Source organism: Amblyomma maculatum, chromosome 10 (genome assembly GCF_055883805.1).
Source record: "Amblyomma maculatum isolate TAMU_Amacu chromosome 10, ASM5588380v1, whole genome shotgun sequence".
NCBI lineage: Eukaryota > Metazoa > Arthropoda > Arachnida > Ixodida > Ixodidae > Amblyomma > Amblyomma maculatum.
In genome coordinates, this window is record NC_139353.1 from 83,210,829 (window position 1) to 83,224,534 (window position 13,706).

Consider the following 13,706-nt stretch of genomic DNA (forward strand, 5'->3'; position numbering starts at 1 on the left):
TCATGTCTTGAGCTAGTGGGCTCCAAACAAAGCTGTTTCAATTTCAGCAGTCAAGCATGCAGACCAAGATGGCCAAACTAAGTTTTTATTCTGCCCCAACAAGAGCAATAACAGAAAAATAAGGGAGCAAGAAAAAAGGGGGGGAGGGCTTTAAGATGAGCTTTAGAAACTGCAACCTGGCCTAATAAGGCACTCAGTGGGATAACTGAAGGATGGTGGAAAAGACGTGTAATGCTTTGATCCACAAAATCTTGAAGGCACTGCATAACTTCATGAACTTCACTGTAAACACCATCAAACTTGAATCCCAGCAGAAGGGGAAAGCGGGTCTTGTAACCTTTTGCTGTCATCGCCCTCACAGCCTTATTCACCACTCATCTTGCCCTGCACCCCGTTTTTGTCCTTACCCGTGTATCCTACTGCACCACATCTAAACTTCATGTCTACTGCCCTTCCTTGTCATTCCCTTGCCAACTACCTCTAGTTCTTTGCTGCTACTCAATGAGGGGTTAGTACCAACGCCCACCATTTGCTATCTTATTTGTCATCATACCAAAAACTTCACTACAAACTCCAAGTCTGAAGGAAACAAGAGAAGCCAGAGGTCCCTTACCAAGGTGCGTGCCCGCTGGAGCTTCTCGAGGAACTCGCCGCGGTTCTCGGAGGAGTCGGAGCCGCCCTCGGGGCTGCCGCTCGAGTACATGGTGGCCAGCTTGCCATCCAGGATGAAGCGGAACCAGCCATTGGAGCCGTGCGACAGCTCCAGGGCAGCCGCCTCGCTCCACAGGTAGAGGCAGTCGCGGCCCCGCACCAGGCTCCAGTCTCGCCAGTGATAGGGGCGGCCTGCCACGATCTCCCGGGCGTCCTCTTGGGGAGCCCCCGGTTGGGTCGCAGGCTGCTGCTGCTGTTGTGGCGATGAGGCGCAGTCCTCCTCCTGGGCCGATGGCTGCTGCTGTTGCTGGTCGGCAGAGGAGGCCTGCACACCGCACAACCGGAGAGTGTGAGAGAGCGTGAAAAACCACGAAGGCACAGAGAAAAAAATGTTCAGTATGGAGCGTCATGCAGTCCTTTTGAGGCCCAGTTGTTAAAACACAAGGCAGAAAGCAAGCCCCGCAAGAGAGAAAGTAAACAGCGTCAAGAAGTGGTCTGTACAAGGGTTTTAAATGCTGCTGCCAGCGACCAAGTGCACTGTTCTAGTGTCAGTCACATGATGTTTGCAGGCTGCAGTAAAAAGCTTCTCAATTTGAACTTCAAGAAACTGCACAACAATTCCAAATTTATCGAAAAGCTACATGTAACATGAATGAAACCCCCACCCCATGGGACCATTCTCAAGATGAGGCCGTCTACTCATCACGCCTGCTGTCATCATCATGCCAGAACTGCACCAGCGACTCTGCTGTGTTAAACTCTGGTTTCACGAGTGGGGCTACTTCAACGCTCCTGCTGTGTGGTCTTAGCTGGCAGTGGTCAAAGGGATCCACTGTAACCGACTAAGTGCAAGTCCCATAACATTTGAATTAGCGAGCGTCCAATGTCTCCGACTTACGTCTAGGAAGGACTAAGCTGGCGGCAGTTTGAATCATCATCTGGATTCCCAAACCAACAAGCTTCCACCGTAGATTATTTTTAATCACACGACAGACAATACAGCAATCTGCAGGTAAGCAGTAGCAAAGGCAAGCAATGCTCGCAGAAAAGCACAGTGGACTTGTACTCTTTCAAGAAGTGAAAACAAGATGGGGACTCACCCCTTCCTCGCGGGTCTTGCCCCGGCCAGTGGCGGGGGAGGGCAGTGTGGCCACTCCCTCATCGGAGGAGTGGTCGGCCGACAGGGCAGCGCCCCCTCCTGCCAGGGCCTGCACCTTGGAAAAAACGCCCAGGCGGGCAAAGTGCTCCAGGAATGTGGATGGCCCCTTGGTCATCACCTCCTGGATCATCTGCAGGCACACCAGCAGGCTGTCCTCGTCCTCCTAAATAGGCAAAAAAGAAAAGAGCATGTCGTCATAAAAGAAACTTTTTGACAGACCAACCCTCATAAGGCACTGACTTCTTGCAATTCGTATTTCAAATGTGCCTCTACAGACCAAACATATAATACAGTCAATCTGCACGGCTCTTTGCATGCGTCCAGAACAGCATCACTCTCTCAATAACCTCACCTGAGAAGAATTTGTTTAGCTTGCATGCAGCCGAACCTCAATCGCATCATCCAAAATGAGCCAATCTGCAGGAAATGTATTCACATACATCTGCTTGTGACTAATTGGCTTTACTCACAGCTGCGTGCTGCTGGTCACTTATGATGATAGTGTGCCACAATCTTCCCTCTATGTAGTCATTGTTCATGCTGACTACTGCCAACTGGTCAGTGAATTGTCGATGTGAGGGCAGTGTGTACTGCACAAATGGTGAATACAAATGGTGCTGCAGGACACACTTGCAACTCTCAGGTTCATATGATCTACAGTGATGCGAAAGAAGTGCTTGGAACACTCAAATTACAGCATATTGTACAAAATGCACTCCAGACAACAAATATTGCAAAGTCTGTATCATTGCAAAATCTGCATTAACTATGATCCAAACATCAAACCTTTAGTTTACTAATCTCTAACACACACTCATGCACCCTCACAGGCGGCATGCTAACACCGGAATTTTTAAAAGCTCCCAGAAACATGTAACACATTAGCATGTTTTTACACCCGCCTGTACCCACCTCGGAGTCTAGGACATTGGCAAGGACCTCAACCACCAGTGAGGCAAAGTTGGGCACGCCCTTCTCAATGTTGCCCATGTCGCTGAGCAGCGATGGCTGGATGTAGTGCAGCATCTTGCGGATCAGGTTCAGGCTGGACTTCCTGCAAGCACAGTTGAGAGGTGTAATGTGAAGGTGGATTCATGAAGCAAAGTCAACGAAGAATCTGACGACGAGTTGAGTTAACGAGAACATTATCGTGCTTATGGCCCGATGCAAGACAACGGCAGATCCCAAAGCAAAAACTTGCCCTCCTTCATGTCCACTTTATCTGCGGACACAGTCAGCTTGGATTGTGACGTCAAGTCACGTGATTCGTAGTCCCTCCAACCCCTTTCTCCTACATGTAAAGCCCTCACCCAAGGGCCATTGAGGTATATGAAATTAATAAACTGGAGCAGGGAATGACATCTACACATGCAATTAATTTCTTGCGAACATAACCATTTAAGGCTGCTTTCCACCAGCTACACAGTAAAGTCTTTTCGCAAAACAATTCGGAGCTCTGCGATGAAACTTTTGGCCACGTTTGGCCGCTCTGGACTTTGGCTGTCCCAACCCTCCAGTCATGAACTGCCCCCACCGACATCTGAGCGACCCCTCGTGCTCACCTGACCGAGCGGATGAGCGTGTGCTGGAAGGTGAGGCAGAAGACCGGCAGCAGCCGACGCAGGTAGACGGGGGCCATCTCGGGGTCCCCCTTGGGCTCCCCATCATCCTCCGGCTCGCCAGGCGTGGCCCCACCAGCCCCCGACGATGAGGCTCCACACGACCGCTTCTCTCCGGGCGACTCCCCCACCGGGCACATCCACTCGCCTGCACACACCCAAACGACAGGACACGATGGTTTTGAGTTGGTCTTGGGATCCATTAATACACCGGGCTACAGCACAAACTAGTATGCTACAATGGGCATCATCAACAAACACAATTAGCTCAAGGAAAACGCTTTCTTCCAAATTCCAGTGGTGCTCCGAATTATGGTCCTGATAAAGTGATGTAGCTTTAGGTTGCGCAATGCACCTTGAATGACCAAACAACCATTACACACTACTAGTATTGTGTCCATTCAGAAGTGTACTGAACGCCACAACTGATGCTCTCCAGTGCACCCTCACTGCCACTCCGATAAGCAACTGGCATGACTCATGCCTGGCAATGTAAACCAGTGGCATCTTTTTCATTGACATGAAGGGACGCGACTAAAGGCAACTTCTATAGCATCTGAAAACCGCTAAGGATGGCTACGTGGCTCAGCTGCTAGCAAATTAAGTGGGGTTCAGGATGCCGAACAAGGCTGCACTTCGCATCAACATTAGCCATTTTCCTTCCAACTTGCAGATATCACCGAAACCCACTTTAATGTGTGGCTCTTGCACTGCGAGACAAGAAAACCTGCAATACACAGGAACACACTGCTGGCCTTGGCATGGAGGAAAGAAAAGGTCGAGAAGGAGAGAGTGCCACTACCCACCGGGCGACTGCAAAATGGCAGCCACTTCCCGGTGTCCCTCGTCATTCCTCTCCCGTGCCTTGTCCAGGGGCGTCTTCCCGTCCTCGTCGCGCAGGTCGGGGTTGGCACCATGCCGAAGCAGAACCTGCACAAATTAAAAAAGCGATATGAAAACTTCACAACCTACAACTTCCCAAAGATGTTGACTGTTGCCAGGGCACACTCGTGCAAATGCACAATTCCAACGACTCAGTGGAGAGTGTGTAAGGATGCAGAAATGGTTTAGTAACCACCCGGTGTCCTCTTGATGACACTTCTTGCAGTTCAGCATACTTTAACAAATGCCCCCATGCCACTCACGAGGACTTTGTAACCAACTGTGCTAAATTCCAACGACAAATAAGCATCAAATTCGTTTAAGGGGAGATGCTACTCGAAAACATTTTTTTCTTAATATTGATGCTAGGTGAATGAAAATTGCACCACTTATAGAGATTGATCTCCTCTTTCTAAATATGCTTTTAGTTTTAAAATAGCTTAATGTTTTCATATTCTAAATGCCATGCATAAGTGAAAAACAATGCATGTTTGTGCAGCTGCTGTACACAGCAGCAAGCATGGTAGGGCAGAGCCAACTAGTTCTTCTTGTCCCCAACACTCCACTGAGTGCAAATAAGCAACATAGCAACATTCCCTTGGCATGCAATGTTTTGAGACAATTTTATATCTGGTGCCTTGTTTTTAGTGGCTAGCACCAGATAATTTTTTAAATTTGCATGCCCAAAAATACTGCTGATTGCATTTAAACCTAGATACTTGCATTCTACACATCCTAAAGATTATGCATGCCAAATTTGGTGTTGATTGAACTAAAATAACGACATAAAATATTGTGCACAAAACTCATATTCGGCCCAAAATACGAATTCGAGAAAAATGCGATTTAAAGATACAAAAGCTGTTTATTGCTGTTGTAGCAGCACTATCTGCATGAAAATTGCACACAATGCAGGCCAGGGTATTATGATACAGTGCACAGTTTTAGAATTCACCAGCATCATATGTTGCTCCCACAGTGACATTGTGAGCAGCATTCTCAAGGCGTGCTTTCTTGGCTATTTAGTGATGCTGAGACCTTGCTTCTGTCAGCCACTGCTTTGTAACCACAAGGTGCACATTTTTTGTTATGGCATTAAACTCCTTATGGTGCACTTGTTTCGGCAAACCAAGAACCACACAAAATCGGGAAAGTTGATTGTATCCAGCACCAATAACGAGCGCCGCAACTCCTGCATTGACGTTCACGGCAAAAATCTCCCTCGGGCTGGCTGAAGGGCGTCGTCCACCGGAGCTGCACACCGCGCACGACTACGACACAACGGACGTGGCACACGCTACACTGCTGCAACGCAGCTCTAGAAACGACGAGAGTCCTTTTCACTTCTTGGCCAACTCGCGAACGGAAAGTTAGCAGCGTCCGCGCTCCCGACATGCTGCTCGCTCGCCAGTGCGTTCGCGGCACCGATCTCGCCGATAAAGGCACTCGCTGTACTAGGTCTCCTCAACGCTCGAAGATCCTTATCTTCTTATCCAATGCACTGACGAAATCGTCTAAGCTGTCACTGAAACTTCAGTGCCCAGCCGGCTTCGAGCTGTCAAAAGTGTCGCCTCCGCCGAGGTTAGGCCTAGCTTCCGCGGACGTCTCCACTGCACGCCGTTTCACTTTGCCGGTGACTTCCCTTGAACGCGTGGTTTGATCGGTACTTTCGACACCGAAAGTCACGTTTCTTCTCGGATTCTATCGCAGCGACGAGCACGAAGATGCATGAAATTTTGAAAACACGCCGAAAGAAAACTAGCGGGCCAGCGTGACAGCGAGCTACGCGTCGCATGAAGAGCAGACGAGCTATGGCCGCTTCCCACACTGACAGCCAATGGCGTGGTCGAAATCGCACCACGTGATTTAAATGGCCAGTGAAAATGCTAGGTTTGGGCGGCGAAACTTCTTTTTTTTATTACTTGCTGGGGGTTTGTGAAGCGGCAAAGCCAGCTTTAGGGAGAAAAAGCGTAGGCCTGCCGCCTTGCAAAATTTCAGTGGCGTGCGACTCCGCGATTTGACGCGTCACGCGCTTGAACATGGGTCGTATCTGCCCCTTCTTTAGCCACCTTGCGTGCTTTAACAGACTTTTTAAATGATTTCGCGACTGTTTTCGGCTCTGATTTTTTTATATATTAAAAAGGAAGGATCAGTGTTGCTGAAACAGTCAAAATCACAAAAGTGACTTTTTTACTTAAAATCGCCGTTTTTCGACCCGCGTCTCCTTTTAATGCATTTGGGGCAATTGTATTCCTAAAGCAGAAAGAAAGTGCAACTTTTCTGTTCCATCAGGAGATTGTGAGCATGTGTTAATTCTGAATGGAATTGAGCAAAAAGCCTTTTCTTTTTTTTTTCTTTTTTGCTTGTGCCCCTACTCTGTTATGACCGGCTGCTTCCTCAATTCCTGTTGTCTGTCACAGCCATGTAGCGGTCTAGGCAGCAATGAATGATATTAACAGAGTATTCTGTTAGCCGTCCTCCAAGTAGGGTGGGGGGAGGTGGGCGGGAACCTCCCTGCAAAATCCTCCTGGTGCCCCTTGTGGACGTCGGTAAGAACGAGATGAAAAACCGCACAAAATGTTCAGATCCCCCAGATGCTCCCTCGTCTGATGCCTTCCCAAGAGTTTATTCCTGCGCCAAGTGCTCCCGTGAGACCAAACAAGCCTTGTTTGTGATCCAACCATGCACTCATAATCTGCCGCTGGAATTCAACATTGTCTCTGCAAACCAAAGCAAAACTCTGCAACAACTTGGAGAAATATGCTAGCTCCTCAATCATGCACAGCTGTGTCGCCTACAGCTCTTGCCAAGAAACTGATCTGCAGCCACCGCTATTATTATTATTTCCAGCATGTGGACATGTGCACATTGGGGGAGGGGGGATTATTTTGGACTTTCCCCAATACACACAAGCCAGCATTGATTGTGCCCTTTAAAGCTCATCATAGTAAAGACATGACCAGTTCCCTACAGAGGAGCAGTAGAATCTAAGACCACAGCCCAATTTGCTAGCACTTCCAACACGATGGCTCCCCACCCCACGCTTACCTTGGCCACACCAGGCCGTCCAAAGCAGGCAGCGTAGTGGAGGGAGGAAGAACGCTGCCCCTTGTTGACATCGGCACCCCTGTCGCACAGGAACTCTACCATCTCCTGGGTGCCAAAGGCAGAGGCCCAGTTCAGCAGGGTCTGGCCCACGTCGTCCATGAAATTCACTTCAATGCCTGCTCCACCAAAATGAAGCCAAGGGAATGGGGGGAGGGGAGGGGCAAAAACGGCATCAGCCTAGAGAAAGAACACAACAAAACAGAACACTTTCACAAATTGCTACAGAGGCCTACAGATCTCTTAGTGGTACACAAGTTCAGCCACCGGTGGTTTGGTGAGCCAATGTGCGCTTTGTCATTGGGGACAGCCGCAGGTTACAAAGCTGAGCCCACCACACTTTAATCTTAAGACAAAGCCTTACGAGACACCGCATGGGGAAATTCCAGAATACATCTCACATGACTGCTATGCCATATTAGGTGACTTACCTAACAGTGCGGTCAACATTAAAATCCTGAAACCAGTTCCATAGCTCTCTCCCCATAAAATAATTCACGCACAGTCGAGCACACTCAACTTTGATTGATTCTTCTAAGGTTAGACAGTTAATTGAAGGCGGTGACATAGCGTAAGAGACCAACAGAGGACCCACCGCCAGAGTCGATGGCATCTACGAGGGCGTCCGTGTCCTTGCTGCGGATGCAGTCGATGAGCTGCCGGTGGGTGCGCTCACCTCCGGCGCTGTCCACCCGCCGGAGGGAGCTCAGCCGGGTGGAAACAGAGGCCACACCGGCCTTGGGCAGTGCCTTGCGTCCCTCAAACAGCAGCACCAGGAGCAGGTCCACCAGGCGCATAGTGTCTAGAACACACCTGCAAACAGGGACAGACGTGACGAAGAACATGAGTGACGAAGAACACCCTATACAACAACTGCTGTTGCCACAAAGAGAAGTGCAATAAAGGACGGGACGTAGTACAGGAGTGGAAAGGATTGTTTAACTGCAAACCTGCTGGAGAACTGGCTAAATTTTGCCCTTTACCAGATGAGAAAGATTGCTTGTTTCAATTACTACTGCCATACCCAACTAGGAATCTTCTAAAATTTCCCAGCTTATTAATATTATTTCTTTAACATGACATAAGTTGAAACAGCCAACAACGAACCAACATAAACTGATTATGCACACTGTGGGAATTCCACGACCATCCAAACAACCACCTGATACCCAAGCAGGGTAAGTCAGTTCACTGTGCTAGACTATGCCGTCAGAATCCAGCAATACTCTGCGCAAGCACCGGTCTTTAGTAATTATGCCACAGAATCATATGCTCACCGCTCATCTCCTTGAAGGGCAGACTCGATGGCATCTGGAAGCTCTGACCTCAGCAGGTCCTGCAAACAAAGGTTGGTCGCACATTTCAGATACCTGAAACTGAATGCCTCCTCTGCTAAATACAGTCGACGACAGATTTTTCGGACTCTCAACGGACCACGAAAATGTCCGAAAAATCGGGCAGTCCGAAAAAACATGTGCACCAGAAAAGCTCAATTTATTGCCTATTATTCATTTTGAGGCCGGAAAAAGTCATGAATGCTTTTCTGCACCACGCTCCGCTTCCGTGCTAACAGGTCCACCTGAATTTCGCTTGCATCAGCTCAGCTTACGTCGGCTGCGCTGCTGCAGGTGAGTCATCATCGTCCTCGCTCTCAGACTCCACAAGCACTTGGCGAATAATTCCTGTATCTATGAGCCCAGAGCACAGTTCCAACTGGTGGTCCACGTCTGTGAACTTTGAAAACGAGACGGCCGATGGAATTTCGACACCAGCAGTGCGAAAGTCGTGAATGAACTGCTCACTGCCTGACAACTGCTCGACGACGCTCTCCTCGTCCAAGGCAGCCGACTCGTCATTCAGCGCAAATCCCGCGTCGTGGAAGCAATTGCGCAGCGTTGTGGGTGCTACAGACCTCCACGCATCGGTGAGGGTACTAAGTGCTCCAAGCAAATCGACAGAGTAGGTTTCCCACTGTCGAGGCACACCACAACCACCAAACACTGAATCACAACACCGACTCCGTTGAGTGCCTTCTCGCTGTCGCGTTGCACGAAAGAAAAAAAAAAAAAATCTTATAAAATCCGGAAACAGAACTGAAGCAGATTCAATAAAACGCAAGCCACAGTAGCGACAGAACATAGTTCTCGCATCAGCATGACCACGGCTAGGCCTACACGGCAAACACAAAGGAACAGGCAGTAGAAGCGATCACGCTGAAAAAAAAAAAAAAAAAAAAGCATTCCGGCAGCGACGTTGTCCCGGAAACGGAAGCTGCTAGGCAAATAGCCTCGATCCAACGTATTTAGCTAAGGAGCGGCACGCAAGGCCAGCACCGGTTTCGAGGCTATCGAAGGAAAAAGTAAACAAACAAGATGGCGGCGACACCGCTCAAAATGTGTGGCAGTTGGCCCGGCTGACGCTTAGAATGTCCGAAAAATCGAATAGCCCTCCTTAGAGTGTCCGAAATTTTGAGCAGCGTAATACATTGACTTTATAAAGTATGTCCTGGGGCAGGGAAAAAGTCCGAATAATCAAGCATGTCCGAAAAATTGGGTGTCCGAAAAATCGGTCGACTGTAGTTTGGTTTGTTTGGTTTGTGGGGTTTAACGTCCCAAAGCGACTGAGTCTATGAGAGACTCCGTAATGGAGGACTCCGGAAATTACGACCACCTGGGTGAGCACATGGTGACAAAAGCATACTACATCAGACAACTCAGGTTTGGCCGATATTTTGGACGTCGATTGGGAACAGTCGTGCACTCCATAGGAACACTATGCGACGACTGATATTTCAGACCCTGCAGAGCCCTAAACGTTCAATCTTCTTAACTAAAACAGGCACCAGTAATACATTGGAGATTGCTGACAGTTATTTGAATGGTCTAGCTTCACTATTTGTTCATAACTGGCACATGAAATGATGAAAATAATGAATGGTGGCTATAAAGTAGCTCGAAGTGGCTTATAAACAGCGCACAATCACAATGAAAATAAGACAGGTGCAGTATCCGAAGCACCCTCGACACCACCGCCACGGCCCATCGGATGATGAAGGTCCTGATGTTTGTCACCTGCTAACTACCACTTGTCCAAGGCATGGTAATGATGTTTTTAAAAGGCTGTGCGGCTTCAAACAGCCGACTCTGACCGAATATTTATTCCAACATGAGGGTACTAACATCCTGAAATTAAACGACTACTTAGAAATAGTAAAAATGCACATCTCATACTGCCCAGCTCGAGCCTATAAAGAAGCCTACAGAGAGTGCTTGCACGCAGTCTTCACAAGTGACAACAAGCAAGTGAGACCGATCTCATACCTAATCAAAAGAAGTCCACACAGGACAACAAGCAAACTACCACAGCAATTAATTCTCTAACATCTCCAAGCAGCCTCACATTCTGGCACTGGATTGAGGTACTGCCGAAATAAATAATCATGCGAACAGTTTGGCGCCGTCATGATCTCTTGCTTGCAGCAATTTTTTTCATTGTGCTTGTACCTGGGTGGTAGAAAAAGAACCGGGGCCTTCTATAATTGTACTAGTAGGTGCGCTCGCCAGGTATGCCTGGTACACCTGGAATCTCAGCAGGACGTTGATGGCACCACCAGCCATCGCATCACATCAAAGCTGACAGGCAAACTCACATGTGTGATGGCAGGCGATCCCCGGCAAAGCGTGGACAGCAGACTGATAATGGTGGACACGGTCGGAGATGACTTTGGCTCGGCTGGCGGAGCGGCTGGCGCCGAGGTACCGCCACTCTGGTTGCCACCGCCAGAAGGCGGCGCTAACAATGATGATGCCGGAGCTGCAGCATGCGCCATGCGGCTCAGGAGTTGCTGGACCAGGCCATGTTCAGCCAGCGGTGCGGGGTCCAAGGACCGCCGCATGAACCGATCAGCCAGAGAGGCAAAGCACCGGAGGGCGCCATCAGACACCTGAGCACGGCACAATGAGAATTTTTTTTTTTTCAATTATTTTTAGCCTGTGACAATCAACAGTGGCACCCCAAATGAACCCACAGAAGCCAAAGAGCCACACATCCAGAAAGTACAAGTTAATGCTGTTTTATCGCAAATGACTACGAGTGAAATCAAAGCAAGCCGCAAGGAAGAAAAGCTACAACAGGTGTTCAGGTGTTTCAGAGTACAGAAGCTTGCAAAAAATACCAATATTATTGGTCCTCCTAGGCTCCTCTGAGCACTACGACAATAAGTGCTCAGGTAAATCTTGACTATTAGCCACATGTTAGGACAATACAGACATGATAATGCAAGTCAACATAGAGAATGAGCTGCTAGCTTGTTCCTGAAGCCAGAACATGTCACAGGCTGGTTTACACATGCAGCATAAATAAGAACATCCACACTTATGGTCATATTACAGGCCCCACTGTAATGTGTCATATGTTGGGGTTTTCTGGTGCATAACCAACCAAAATAATCATGTGCCAGTTATCAGCTGAAAAGTAAACTAGTGCTAATGTTTCGAAACTGCAATTCATTCAAAATGATCCCATTTTTTCCTCCTATTAACTGAAAGAGATCAACCAGATCAAAAAGCTACCAGATCAAAAGCTGTTCAAATGCAAATACAAGGTTCTCCAGACATTTTAGTTGAAAATTAAGGGGATATAAACATACACACTTACGCTCTGTCTTTAAGGGTACGATGCAAGAGAATTAGGGGTTCTCACCTGTGCCTCCTTTTGGGGATCTTTGCACATATACACTTTGGTACTTCTTTAATCAGTAAATTCATTAATTTGTACTTTGTACAACTAACATACATTGCCGACTGTCGTAAATTACCATATTATGTGCAAGGCCACCAGACATATAGCTCCATTTTTGCCAAGCCGTACAAACGAGCCCGCATGATCAGGGGTAATGGTTCAAGAGCCTCAAGTTCATTCAATTCACACCTGAACCTCCCCTCTCCGGGAGCTACCAGAGCCAGTTCAGCCCCATCATGTGGTCGCATAACATTACACAACCCAATCAGTGTTAATCACACAACCTATCAATCACAAGCCATCACACAACACAATTAACCAGTGCCTGATCATGTCACGTGCCAACCCGTATGTCCACAGCTTTTGGCCCGCAATGCTGCCACAGGATTTTTTGTAAAATGGGGCCTTTAATGCTACCGCACCAACAGAGGGAAACAAAGTGGCCTACTCACGTGTGTGTCCTCGTGGCGCAGCAGGAGGGAGAGAGCCTCGACGCATGCCGGCAAGCAGGCATCACTTGTGTCCACCTTGCCGCAGAGGCGAGAAACCACTGCCATGGCCGAGTGGAGGGTGTCCTTGTGCACCAGGGAGCCCTTGTCCCGGATGAAGGACAGCACACACTGCAGGCCACCGGCCTCAAACACTGCACCCGCCTCCCGGGTGCAGATGAGTTCCAGGACCTGTAAAAGAATGGTTCAGGTTTATCAGGTTTAACGTCCCAAAGCAACTCAGGCTGTGAAAGATGGCGTGGTGGAGGGCTCTGAATATTTCCACCACCTGGGGCTCCTTAATGTGCACTGACATCGCACAGCACACGGGCGCCTAGCTTTTCCCCTCCGTTGAAAAGCGGCTGGGATTTGATCCCGCGTCTTTGGGCACAGCAGTCGAGTGTCCTAACCACTCCATCACAGTGGCAAGCGGGGCATCAGCGCAGAATGCTCAGACAATCAGGGCCACTGTACGACATTTGCAGGATGACACAAAGAGGTTACGCATTGCCTTGTGCTCGAGAGTGCCGCTATAAGCAACGGCAAGTTGCAATGAGTGCTGTGGATGTATGCGCACACAATGACAGCCCCTCACAGAAAAACAGCATTGCAAAAGAAAGCAGCACTAATAGCAGCACAATGTGAGGCTGCACACTGGCAACCTCAATTCAGAAAATTAAAGAAAACTGAAAATGGATGCAAAAAGGGAGAAATTGGCTGAGAAAATGTCAAAGCAAACAAGAAGATGGAGCTCGGCACCGGCAAGAGATAGCAAGCGGAGTGATGCAGATATTCAATAAAACGTTGAGTTGGGCTAGTTGGTATGGATTGAAAATGAAACAGTGCAAAAAACGACAGACTAGAGAAAGCAGGATACAGGACAAGCGCTGCAGCACTTGTCCCATCTCCTTTCTCTGGTCTGTCGTTTTTTGCACTGTTTCATTTCGATGCAAGTATTTCTGCTTTCACAACAAATTCAGGTTTCCTAACGACTCCCCAAGGCTACCTTTGCATATGGATAAGCCCTACCATCAAAAAAACTGGAGTCTGACAACATAATAC

The 13,706-nt window shown here is 48.4% G+C and overlaps 1 protein-coding gene across 4 annotated transcripts in view; it reads right to left on the reverse strand.

Annotated features, from left to right (window-relative positions):
• The window catches only part of Ufd4 (ubiquitin fusion-degradation 4-like), a 137,969-nt gene that overhangs the window by 66,871 nt on the left and 57,392 nt on the right, over positions 1 to 13,706 (reverse strand). For all 4 annotated transcript variants that reach the window (XM_084583005.1, XM_084583004.1, XM_084583003.1 and 1 more), the window contains exons 3-12: positions 12,609 to 12,836; positions 11,066 to 11,359; positions 8,694 to 8,752; positions 8,012 to 8,229; positions 7,360 to 7,535; positions 4,236 to 4,359; positions 3,373 to 3,577; positions 2,723 to 2,864; positions 1,752 to 1,973; positions 614 to 976 (exon numbers count right to left, since the gene is read on the reverse strand). In XM_084583005.1, the coding sequence (XP_084439131.1) occupies positions 614 to 976; positions 1,752 to 1,973; positions 2,723 to 2,864; positions 3,373 to 3,577; positions 4,236 to 4,359; positions 7,360 to 7,535; positions 8,012 to 8,229; positions 8,694 to 8,752; positions 11,066 to 11,359; positions 12,609 to 12,836 (2,031 nt within the window). The remainder of the gene's footprint in view (positions 1 to 613; positions 977 to 1,751; positions 1,974 to 2,722; positions 2,865 to 3,372; positions 3,578 to 4,235; positions 4,360 to 7,359; positions 7,536 to 8,011; positions 8,230 to 8,693; positions 8,753 to 11,065; positions 11,360 to 12,608; positions 12,837 to 13,706) is intronic.